At 38.5% G+C, this 12,470-nt stretch overlaps 1 protein-coding gene across 7 annotated transcripts in view; it reads left to right on the top strand.

Moving 5' to 3' along the window:
- Positions 1 to 348: 348 nt before the first annotated feature.
- Positions 349 to 12,470, top strand: part of sv (paired box protein shaven) — a 68,139-nt gene continuing 56,017 nt past the window's right edge. For 2 of the 7 annotated variants that reach the window (XM_089847597.1, XM_089847604.1), the window contains exons 1-3: positions 349 to 2,062; positions 6,404 to 6,855; positions 10,123 to 10,167. In XM_089847597.1, the coding sequence (XP_089703723.1) occupies positions 6,708 to 6,855; positions 10,123 to 10,167 (193 nt within the window). In that variant the 5' untranslated portion in view covers positions 349 to 2,062; positions 6,404 to 6,707. The remainder of the gene's footprint in view (positions 2,063 to 6,403; positions 6,856 to 10,122; positions 10,168 to 12,470) is intronic. The other 5 variants (XM_089847596.1, XM_089847600.1, XM_089847599.1 and 2 more) reach the window with 4 other exon arrangements.

Raw genomic sequence — 12,470 nt, forward strand, 5'->3', positions numbered from 1 at the left:
GTCGGTTTCAAGAATGAATTGCTTATTAAAATAGTCTAGTTAAGGTCCAGGAATATTGTTGCAATTTTAGTTAAGTCAAGCATCTCTTAACAACAAGTATGGCAAGCTTTGAAGCTGACCCCCGTTTGCAGTACACGCATTTTTCTACTACTTTTGTACTATCGCTGAGTAGAATTTTCCGTGGTAATTTGTTCCAGTTTTCAGTGAAATGGAGTAATTAGGGAAAATGAATTACGTTATCGGAGGTAACGTTTGAAATTAGTTTTCAACTGTCAAACGGGAGAAACAAATGAACAATACAGTTTTAAGTAGTCTGAAATAAATGAGCATTTCGGTTACGGGTCGACTTCCGGTCATCGCGCGCGGGGCCACGTGTGTTTACCTGTCCGGGGTTGGGAGAGACGAACGATTTTTATTTTCCCTTCTAAAAAAGCGGTGGTGGTGGCGGCGAAAAGCTCCCTCGTGATAATAGGAAGAGCCTGAACCCCAAAAGCGTCCTCTTCGACCCCCAGAAACTTCCCGGGACGATAGAACAGGTGGCAATAAGCTGTTCGTAGCCCCAGGCTGGTGGCCGTTGCCGGAGGAGTTGAGCCGGGAGGCCGAAGAGCCAAAGAGATCGGGAGTTCCCTACAAGCCCTCGGGCGATCATACCTGGTATTTACCTCCGAATTTCCCGCGACTAGTAGTAGAAAATTGAGTATAAAAAAATTATATAACGTAACTACGGTAAGTTGGAAATATATCAAAAATCCACCCCCGAGATGGGTCGGACTCTTCTGGGCTATTAGCGTTCGCTCGGCTTTCTTCTTCGCCGAAGGGGGGTAATGGTACGAAGGTAGTAAGAGAAAGGCGAAGTTGGTATCCCCCTCCTTTCGGGCTAGACTACCTCCCATCCAGGTACGGGAAATGACGCGATAGCCTCCGTCCGCAAATCACGGGCCGCGCGGCGTGGCAATTAGCGGCGCTTCCCCCTCGATCGAGAGGTACGCCAGTCCCAGAAGTAGGGGTTCGGGCACAGGTGGTTGAGGACACTCTTCCATAGACATTTATTCAACCGGCCGAGAAAGGACCGTTTCGGTCGCGGTCTCGATCAGCCCGAGTAACTCTAGATTATCTTAACGTTACGAAATAAGAGACTTTTATACGTCCAGTTTCTGGGAGGTTTCTAAGAAGGCAGGCCTATACCGACGCCTCCCAACTGCCCAGAAACAAAAAAAAACAGTGGAAAAATTTGATATTCGGCCGGGGGCAAAAAGACCTACAAAGCAAGCGGCTCGCTCAGGTAAGTTTTCGATGGACCATAACGCATTTCGCACTACGCCGCTTTAGTTCCACGGCTGACTTTGTCGACGCGAAACGCGCCGCGAAATTCGTGGTCCGCGAAAACGTCCCGATAGACTTAAGACGCGATACTCGCTCGTCCCACCAGCGACGGAAGCCGGACCACGCTCGGTTACAGCTCGTTCGGTCCGGTTAGGGATGCCCAGTCAGGAATTGGCTAAGCGTGACCCCTCTTCGATAACGCCGCCACGCGCCCATCAACTGTGACCTCTCATCCCTGAAAAATTACGAACCCGTGTCAAATATTCGACCATGTGTTTAATTAATTAGCGCGTCTTGAAAATTTTCAAGTGAAACAAATCCGCCTTTGATTCCGAAAGAGAAATTTTAAAGCTTTTTCCCAAATAATTTCGACTCGGCAACCGACCGTACGTCTTTCGAAACATCTTGCCTAAGGCTATTAAGCCATCTAACGCCAGGCGACTATAAAAGGTTCTCCCTTGACCTTGACGCTTTCAACTTTACAAAAATCCCAAACCACCCAAAAAAAGTATTAAAAAGAGAGCGAATTGCGTTGATAATTGTGTTTCCAAAAGTGTATACGCTCTTTTGAAGATCGCCGCCTATTTTTTGTGTACATTCCCATGCAAGACACAAAACTTTAAACTGGAAAATTGCATTCTTTGTTAACACACCCGGACTCCTTTGTTGGATAATATTTTAAATTTTTTTTACTTCACACCATCGTGTCACAATTTCTCAAAATCGTTTTCAACACAAGGTATTTTAAAACCAATTTATTATTAGTATTATTTTCTTATTCTCAAAACTGATACTCCGTCGCTGAGAAAAAGTCCCATCTAAAGTTTCCCTTTTTATCTCAAAACTCGGATACCTATAGCCCGGGGATACGTGTCGCTTTTAACGGGTTCATATCTATATAAAAACGGAACGCGAATCCCTTAGGCTAAAATCAACCGTATTTAATTAAGATTAACACAACCATACTGAGTAAAAAAAATATTCCCTAGACACACACAGGAAATAATAATTTTGTGGGACCTTAAGACAGACACCCCATTAGATAATTACCTCTAATGCAGGAGATGAAGTCATCTAAACATCACCCATCTTGTTGCCTTAGGTTAAATACATTTACGAATAAATATCACATTATTACATGACGTAGAGGCTCTTTTTCCGGTTCCAATATTTAAGAAGAAAAAATTATTTAATTGACATTTAAAAGACCCCTTTATTTAAATGGAGTTTAGCAGCAAAATGCCCCAGGGAAAAAATATATCTTTTACCCGATTCATTGTTAAATAATCGGAGTTAACACCTTTCAATTAAAAAAGCTTTGATAGTATAGTGAGAAAAGACAGGTTATGGGCCTCCCTGAGAAGATTGATTCCGGCGGGAACTCACGATAAAATACCTTATATTGCGATAAGTCCCACGCGATATTCGTTAATAGGTTTCGTGGTACCTTGCCGAGTACCTAGACTATATTTACTATACCGTCTATCAGATTTAAATAAGTGAACAGTTTGGGGATTAATTTTGAAGTTAGTTTGCGATAAGGCATGCTCGTTAATTAATAACTTCTCATATATATATATATGAACTAAGTATATTTATTAATTTAATTTTGTTCATCTCTAACGGTGTTTTGAATATCTTAATTGCATCGTTAAATTTATTACTTTAAATAAGTCTTCGCCGCTAATGATGAAGTCTCATATTTTAAAAGCTTAAAATTTGATAAATTTCAAATAGTCAAAATTAAGACGTAGTCTCTAAATACATCATCCATTCCGCTTACAAGTAATAAATTCTTTAGTGGAGATTAAGCAAAACAAAATAAATCAACGCGTTTAGAATTCTCCACACCTTACACATACAGATAGAAGCCGCTTTTTTTAAACATTCACTCCATGATAACTATATAGCAATGCAGGAAACGGCACCGTCCTTATAGTGGACAAAGTAGCATTAGGTAGAACTAGAGATTCGGCCCGCCACACCACTATTTCTGGTATTTTAGAGAAATCTATAAGAATTTTTGTAAGGTAGATAAATTTTAGGTGCTCCTTATCATACACACAACGAAGAGCTAGGGTCTTTTCCCTATTTTTAAGACATTAAGTTGATGACCTCTTAGAATAAACCGCTATACCATTAACTTCTCAAGAGACGTCCTAGAGACGCCGATAGTTTTTGAAAATTGAGTCTTTTCAACGATTCAAGGGTGGCGAAAACCCAGAAATTCCGTCCTCAACTTTGTTTGTAAAAAAAATAAATGAAAATAAAATGCTCAAGGCCTCGTGTCAGCTGCGGTATTAAACTTCAATGACTAGATAGGAAATCCCCTGCATGGTACTATTTCTAAGTCATCTATATCTGTTGATCTTGACCTTAAGCGACTGTCGCCGGGTCATTCACTCGAGATCATGGGTTCCCCTTATACCCCTGGCACGCCGCGAACAAGAACCATCGTCGAAAGACAGGAGGCGGATTTTTTAATACTCAAACGCTATTCCGTCTATATGGGCCAATTGACTAATTTTAGTTAGTGGAAAAAAAAGTAAAAAGAAGCTAACGTAAACTAGCCCCAGGCAGTAACGAACCTTTATAAGTCATCTTCTTCAAGGATACACCGTGGAAACCATCGCGAGCCTGTGTTAGGCCTAACCCTCGGGGCATTACGGAAACTTTCTTTCCGATTCTTTTTTGTGCTTCTTTCGCTACATGCCTGTCCGTGGCCAGTTGATAATTTCTCAAGAAATAACAACGAAATACGGGGAGTCTCCCCGTTTAATAGTTTTCCCAGGGAAAGACAGCCGGTAACATTTTCACTCGGGGACTTTTCTCTATCCAGGTATCAACGTAAAGCTGTCATCTTACTCGGAGTTGGCAAAAGTATTATAGGATATCTCTGTTGATTGTACTGTGTAAATGGAATTATGGAATAATGAGGATGCTTTTTCTCGTGTCGTTAACTTCTATTTTCTCTCTACAAACTACTTTGAAAAGCTTCATATTTTGAAAAGACGACACTAATATTTCTTAGGACTTTGGAAGTTTTATAAAGTTCGGTTTTTTTCTCAGGATATTATCATTAATTAAAACGTATTTTCGTAAACTAGACAAGTTTCGGAAAGTGTCGAGGATATATCTCTCATGGGACGTTCAAAGAAACAACGCGTAAATTTAACACCCTTGTCATTCGGTTATGAAAATTTATCTTGTGAGAAGTTTTGTTCGCATATCATAGGGCTCCGTATTTGAATATATTCGTCTGCTTCAAGCTTTAATTTTATTGAATATAGCAGCTTACAAACCATAGAAAGCATATAATAGTAATTTAGTTCTTCCAAACATTCCCCGAACTAGTTCGAAACCAACTTAGTCTGAGCTCATTCAGAAATTAGTGCCATGTAGTTCGAAACCATTTTAATGTGAATACATTCAAAGATTAAATAATGTTGTTTTACTTTCAAATATTGGATGCTATTGTTCTACATTACATAAGCTATGGAAAACGAATATAATGCAAATACCCAGCATGCAGAGTGTAGTCCAAAACAACGAAATAGTATTTTAAAACGTGGAATAGGAAGGTAATGCTAAAAATAATGCAGGAAATAATAATAAAAATATAACATTAATCGTAATAATTATTGTAAATATTGCCATAGTGTGATGAATACGAAAAATAATAAAAAAACGAAATAAGCTGGGGAATGGGACGAAATGAACTTTTCTAGTTAAATGAAAAGACCGGTTTGTCTTTGAGAACTAGCCGAGACGGGACAATAGGCTATACTACCAGGAGTCGAATACACAATAGACCCCTTCTGCGGATGTAGACAATGACAATTAATGGGCAAAGAATGAATCGTTGGTAAAACATATACCATGGGGGTCTTTTCAAAAAGACTATCTATTGAAAAATCGTTTCGTCCGGATAGTAGTAGTTGTTCTCAATAAACCCGCCAAGAGGGGACGCTTTTTAATGATGACTATAGACCTACCTACCTACCTACCTTAGTCTCATCATAAGTTTAAAAGATACCTTCCATAAGTTTGACACTAGTAACACTTCGTAATGCTAGAGACTTACTGAGAGATAGTCCATCTAGGTCCTATTTAGTCTGAAGTAAGCCTTTGACAGCGCCTCACCAGGCGTCGCTTTACCTCGAATCTATGACCTACCTCACTCACTTCATGACAAGCTCCAGTTTCTAAGTTACCAGTGACAAACTTATGGAACATATCTTATGAACTAGAGAGCATCATGGTATCAGACTTGCAAAAAAGATTAGTGCAAAGTGTTCCTGCCATGGAATCGAGAGCAGATGATCTAGGCTTTCGCCGGTACTGGAGGTTTTTATCTGGGGTTTTTTTTTTGGAGAGTAAAAACTTCGGTGGCAACGGAAATACTATTCATTGACTGTTCCCCCTTCTCTAGTTTTAAACACAGACCATCAATAGGTATTATTCAGGGGGATGGAAATAAAGACATGTGGCGAATGGCCCGAAAGGTTGCCTTTGTTTTTGGCGTATGATCAATGACCTAAGCCTCTTCTACTCCATTCTCTTTCGAAACCAATTGACGGTAATAAATTCCAGAGGTTAATTGAAATAATAAGAGCGATTAAAATAAAATTGAGAGAATTTGATAAGAATTATATTGAAATTTAAAAGCCGTTGATTTTTACCGAGTACTTGCTGAAGTCTATCGTTTTTCAAGGCAGGTTGTCGAGTCCTAAATTGGTTCTTTCAATTTCTCTATTAAGACGGTACAGGTTTTCATTATATTACGGCATTGTCGTGATTTTTATCAGTCGAGGAAAAAATACATATATATATCATTAAGGCAGTATTTTTCTAAGCACTTTACGTATATATTGAGAAAATATATTTTCCACGCACTAATAGGGCTTTTCAAGGCTAAGTTAATTAAAATACACATCAATTTGACTATACGAAAATAAAAAAAACGGTTTCTGAAAAACAATTCGCGTACACCCTTTTTTTCTCGCGTTAATTGCCGTGCGTACTAACCAATCAAATTTAAGTTTGAGTCATTGCTAATAAATGTATATTTCGTTTACAGGTTTGACCCCGAAAAGTGCACCCAGTTCGTGTCAGTTTTGTTACCCTTGAACTATTTGAACTGATCGTAATACGAAAAGAATACTTCACATTCAACGGTAAAGACATAAATTTGGGAGTGGGGGCGAAGTTGACGCTCCCCTCGCGCGCGACCTTTTTTCGCCATTTCCATTTCGCGATCGGGCGCCCTGCCGCCCTACACATCAGTCAGTGTGGCCCTCGGGCAACCCAACACGGGCACCACGTCTCCCTCGGCCTATCCCCCGTTCGAGTTAGCCCATGGCGGGCGGAGGTCCGACTCCTGGATGCAGGAGGACGTCTACGGCAACGTCGGCGGTCAAGTGAACATGATGGACATGGGCGGTCCCATGTCCGGACCTCCGAACTCCGTTCATAATAACTCGCATCACCATCAGGGCGAAAATGAACCGAAGAAGAAACGTGAGTACTCTGGTACTGTTCAAAATTCATTTACTCTCTCTCGCTACCATGGTTGCAACGGCTCTAGTTGCCGTGCTGCGACGTGGCCTAGACTTAAACACTTAATAAGTTTACCACTGAACAGTACGGTAGATCTTTTGCTAGTGAAACTATAGGTAACAAAATTAGTTCATATACACGAATTTTGCATGAAATACGCCTAGATTTCTGTTAATAACACTTTTTTATCTGTCTAACAAAAAATGTATCGTCAATTAAATACACAGAGTAAAAACGTAAATTATTATAAGGCATGCATGGTTAATGCATGTACCAACCACGAGTGTTCGGTGTCTTTCTGTCTATTTGGAAAAACATTCCATAATTTCTCAACAAAAACTCCGTGTCTAAGGATTTTAGCAAACGAAAGGCCGTTCCAAAACATACTAATTGGCGTAAAAACAAAGGACAGAAAACGCATAATTGGCTCCCATTTTTGCAGTATAAGCCATTAAAATTAGGTTGACTTGACAAATATTCGAAAAACCTACTTGTCATTTTTCTTTTTAAATGAAATATAGAATTCAACGTTTAAAAATTTGAAATTTAGCATAAGAAGTACATTTAATACAACGGTGACGGTTCAACGGTCTCAACCGCTAGTGAAGTTCACCTGCTCTGTTAGGACTATCTCCATTTATACGCGTCGTTATGTAATCTAGGGCGAAAATAGCGTAAGACAGACTGCTGTATTCACCTGCCTATATGTTAAAGAGACGGTTATACGAGTTTGTATATAATAATGCGTAAAAATTAAACTCTCATACCGTTAAACATTGCTCAATTTACACAACTGTCTTTAACTACTCGTAATATAGTGTTAGTTGTAAAACAGTTTAGTTAATCTAAATTAAACAAAACAGGTGTTATTTAGCAAATAGATTATAATCGCCTAGTACAATTCTTACAAAACGTGGAATTCAGACATGCATGGTGAACTTCAACGCACCAACGCGTATGGGGGGACAGGGTTTAGGGGGATAGTACAATGTTTTTAAGTAGTTTATGGAAAGCTCTAGAGATGGCGTAAAGTAAAACTTCAGTTAGTAAATGGTAACACACTAAAAAGTGGAATTATATAAAAAGCTTAGCCTTGTAATAGGTCAAACAATGTTTTAAACGCGGATCAATGATCCCGAAACGAAGTTCAACAACGTCATCCAATAAACTGGGACTCGTTAAATGATAACGCTTAATTTTAACCAAGAAAATTTTATGTCCGAAATACCGTTTCTCATAATAAGAAATTCCGAGCAAATCATCGTAGTTAACGTACGAGCTGATTTTTTTTTTTATAAATTTTCTAGAAACCATAAAAATCTTTATACTTATACGAAGACACTTGTCTTTGGGTATCAATATTTGAGACCCGTTCGCACCATAGGGAATGAACATTCACGTGGGATAAATTTATATAACCACACAATTTCTTTAAGAGATATTTGAAATCTCGCTCAGTAATAGTTATGAAATTCTATAACTTGTTTTAACTATTCGAGTTTGATTTTGATTTCGATTAAAGCAGTGGTGTAGTCCGAACTAGTCGCGGAGAAAGGTAAAAGGCTTAAAATTGAATCGAATGACTGTTTATAAAAGCGGTTTAATGGCCCTAGAAGATTGATGTCTTTATTCCGGGGGCTCTTTAAAGGGGTTATAGATTGATAGATATTTGCTAACTGCTTATAGCGCGTGTGCGCGGTTTACCGATAGAGTGATTCGGCGATGGTCCCGGGTGCATGCATGCCACTTGCTTTTTTTTACGACTAGTGTTAGGTAACGACCAAATATATTTCTCCCTTTCCTATTAAAACGAGTGGAAACCCGATTTAAAATCGACGAATAACTCTTATTCGGTTTTCTTCCAAGCGTATTTTTACTAGTCGTTTTCGATAAAAGGTTATCTAAATTCCCGATTCGAAACGTTCAATAAAAATACGCCAGCAGATCGGCACTTTTTACTCGGAAACCCTTATCGAACGCGCCAAACGACAAAATGTACTTACTCTCTCGGCTACCTTACCAAACGAGGTAGCCTCTAATAAGCGAAATCTTAAGCCTATTAAAGATTTAACTGATTTAACTGGAAGCTTATCTAACGATATACCACTTTTTTTTCTTTCTGATTCTATATACGGTGTTTGGTTATACCTTCTCTAACCCTAACTGCATGATGGGTAAATTTACATTCGTTGGTAACAGATAGCTACGCGCCCGGTAACGAAATGAAATGAAGTGAATAATCTAAGTTAGTTTATGTCTTTCGGTGTCAGAATGATTATCTTTGCCACAATTTAAGTAGCAAATTCTTCACGAATCGTGGACGTGCTGTGGTTTATCCACACGAGACTTCTTCGGTCAGGGCAATTTTAAAGTTTCTACAATTAACAAGTTACCTATACTAAATTAGTATCGTGTTTTGATTGGAATAAACCAAGTACATTTAAGCTGCGCAAAACGAGATTACAAGTGCAAAGCGCATTACGTATAGACAAGTAGAGTAAATCTAACGTTGGGTAGAGTAGAAAGGTTTCTTTCAGTTATGAAAATAGGCTGTTGCTGCTGCTGGCGGTAGGCATATTTTAGCATAAACGCCTCTTTATATTAGATATTTTGCCATAGGTTTTAGTGGAAATTTGTCAACGTTGAATGATGGTAGTGTTAAGCCAAGTCATACCACCCGCGGTCCGTTCAGTAAGGATATACAGTTGGGGATCTCTTTCCTTAAATTCGCGGTTTAGACAGTGATGGAATTGAACACGCTAAGGTCAAACCTCTCTCTTCCCTGATATCTTTTCAAGCTAGTTTCTTCTTTCTAATCCTAGAAAACGTAACGCAAAATGTCGGAGACCTTTTTTAAAAAAAAATAGGAACAAAGTTTTTCCTTTATGATTTTCGACGTTAAGATGCGCGCCGCCAAGGCTTAAGAGAAACGCGACACGAATAGAGGATTACTTAGTACTAAGTTTTGATAACTATAAATTATACCATACGGGGTACTTTCGGGGGTATATACTCAACTTTGTCGAATACCTCGTAGTTGGATAACTTTCCCATTCGGTACTGGATCCGGCCGTTTTGTCACTCTCGGGGTCTATTTTCTTTCTTAGGTTTAGTGACACTAGGTTCTGGTGTTTGGGTATACTTTTCAAACTTCAAAGTATTAGGCCATTTTATATTTTGTTTTCATTCGAGTATGTTTTGTTAAAAGAACCTTCCTCCGTATGGATTTATTTTCGACAGGTGGGGGTAATGGAGGATCAGGCAACATGGAGTCCCAAAACTCAAGTAGGTTCCTGTTATTTTGTTTTTTTGGTGATGGTGATGGTGGTTTGATTTATTTTGTGTTTTATTTGGAAGTTTTGCTATTGATCCCATGTTAAATTGATTTAAGATATACTTGTTTTGAAATTGTTTTCGCGAAATTCATAAAATGTATGCCGTCGTGTAAATAACTTTCAAACGTCACTCAATCCTGTTCAGTTCAGTTATTTTCATTACCATGCAGGTAAGCCGGGTAGTCCGTAAAACCATTGAGGCCTTTAATATGACGGAATTCAATTCAACGCTCAATTGCTAGTTTAACTACGCGTTTAATTCCAGGATTATATGGTTTGAAAAGTCTGCGGGCCATAGCTATATAGCTGAGTGTGTACATAATTTTTTGTCGGTCGAAAAGTGAAGCCGCGCGATTTACAATAACCTATTCAGTAATATGACGATCGAGGCACTCATGTATGACTCGGGTGGCTATTTTAACCAGAGGTCGGGACCCTTGGTGGTGCGTAAAGCTGCCGCGTACAGTGTTCGCTGTTTTATTTGCTTGATATTAAACACGTTATGGAGCCCTCATCCATATTCTGAAGCGGGGGTTGAGGATATACCCTGTATGATCTCCCGCCTATCAAGCTTCGATGATTTCCCATTCCCACACTTCATTCATTCATTCAGACCGCCCGGTATTACGGCATATATTGATCCTATCGACTGTTGTATAAATTGTATTGTTCAATCTCTCTCTCTCTGGTAAACGTTATTTTTTTTTACCAAGGTATTTCTCGCTATCTATTGAAAGAAAGACTTCACAATACCAAACATACTTTCGTGAACGATTCTTCAACAGGAACGTCACTAAACCAATTATTTAGTAATTGTTTAATGATATTGGTACCATGATGCAATGAAGTATATAAACTTGTTATCTTAACAATGGGATACCAGAATTTAATGTACAACATAGATTTTATTGGTTAAAGACTGTTTAATTAGAAAAATTGAGTTTTATTCAATGGGTATGGAAGAAATTTACCGAATCTGGCCTGCAATCACTTTCGCGACGCTAGCCTCGCTGCTCAAATTTTTAACCCTTTCTTTATTTCGTTTCTTTAGGAGGGGCTTGACCCCACAACGTGACAAAGATTTAACTGTCTAACCTTGAAAAGACTGGTTTTTGGGGTAGGACTAGAAGTTTTACCTAGGTTTAAGTTTGACCAGATTCGGCTGTACAGTTATTGATTTTTTCAAGAAATAGGAATAATGTTAAAAAGTTCTGAGTGAGAAATCCCAACAATGTCTTTAGTGTTTTCAATGGTAAAATCCTATGAGAATACTAGAGGGCTCATGGTTTATTTGCATTTTCTACTAATTCTTGGCATCAACCAATTTTAACAAACAAGTTAAATATACCTTACAGTTGCCAACAATAAATTTGTTATCAAACCTTCAGGCAAACAAATTTCTACTCATTCTGCATGATATAATTGAATAGTCAAAGCAATTTAAATTTCGAATTCGGGACCCAAATAAAAAAAAGCTTCGTCAATTTAGAAGCAGTCGCCAAGGGAAGGACACTTTTTTTGAGGTTGATAATGATACGATTCAACATCGACTGTGGGCTAAACATTATAGGACCTCGACATACACGGCCTTTGTGTTGGTAGTTTACCGACGAAGTTACGCTATATTATTTTCGACGAAATATAAAATACCCACGATTGAAATAGAAATAAAAATATATCGCTACTAGTTTTTCGTAGAATACAATAGAATCGAGAGAGGGACTAAAAATCATTACGAGGTCCGATCGGCGTCAATGCTAAGTTTAAAGAAAGCTATATAAAAACTACATAGGTGTGGGGGGTACCAAATCATGGTCAAAGACTCGTTTTCTCTAAACCATTCATAAGTTTTCTACCGGCGTCTAACTGAAAAAAGGTGCAGCATAAAAAACTGACGCCAACATGGAAGCCCCTTAAGAGATGTAATTTTAAAAATCTACCCCCTTAATTTGTTTCTTTTTTTTTAATATTGAGAAAGTCTGGTGGTAAAAATCCCCCCTAATTTAATCCGCCTACACGTCCTCAAGGTCATTCCCGTGGCCCTGTTTAAGAACAATTCAACTACCCTACTGAAGTTTCCCAAGAAACTCCTAAGTACTAACAGAAGTCCATAAATGAACGTTCAAGATTTAGTTAGTCGCAAATAATGCACAGTTTTCAGATTCAGAACATTAACACAAGGAGGTCAAACTTGTGGTGGAGCCCAAGTGTAAATGGTTTGAATCCTCGTAGTCTGTAAACTATGTATATCTG

Source organism: Phalangium opilio, unplaced genomic scaffold (assembly GCF_054372755.1).
Source record: "Phalangium opilio isolate 3A_F unplaced genomic scaffold, DU_Popi_V2 ptg000082l_1, whole genome shotgun sequence".
Classification (NCBI taxonomy): domain Eukaryota; kingdom Metazoa; phylum Arthropoda; class Arachnida; order Opiliones; family Phalangiidae; genus Phalangium; species Phalangium opilio.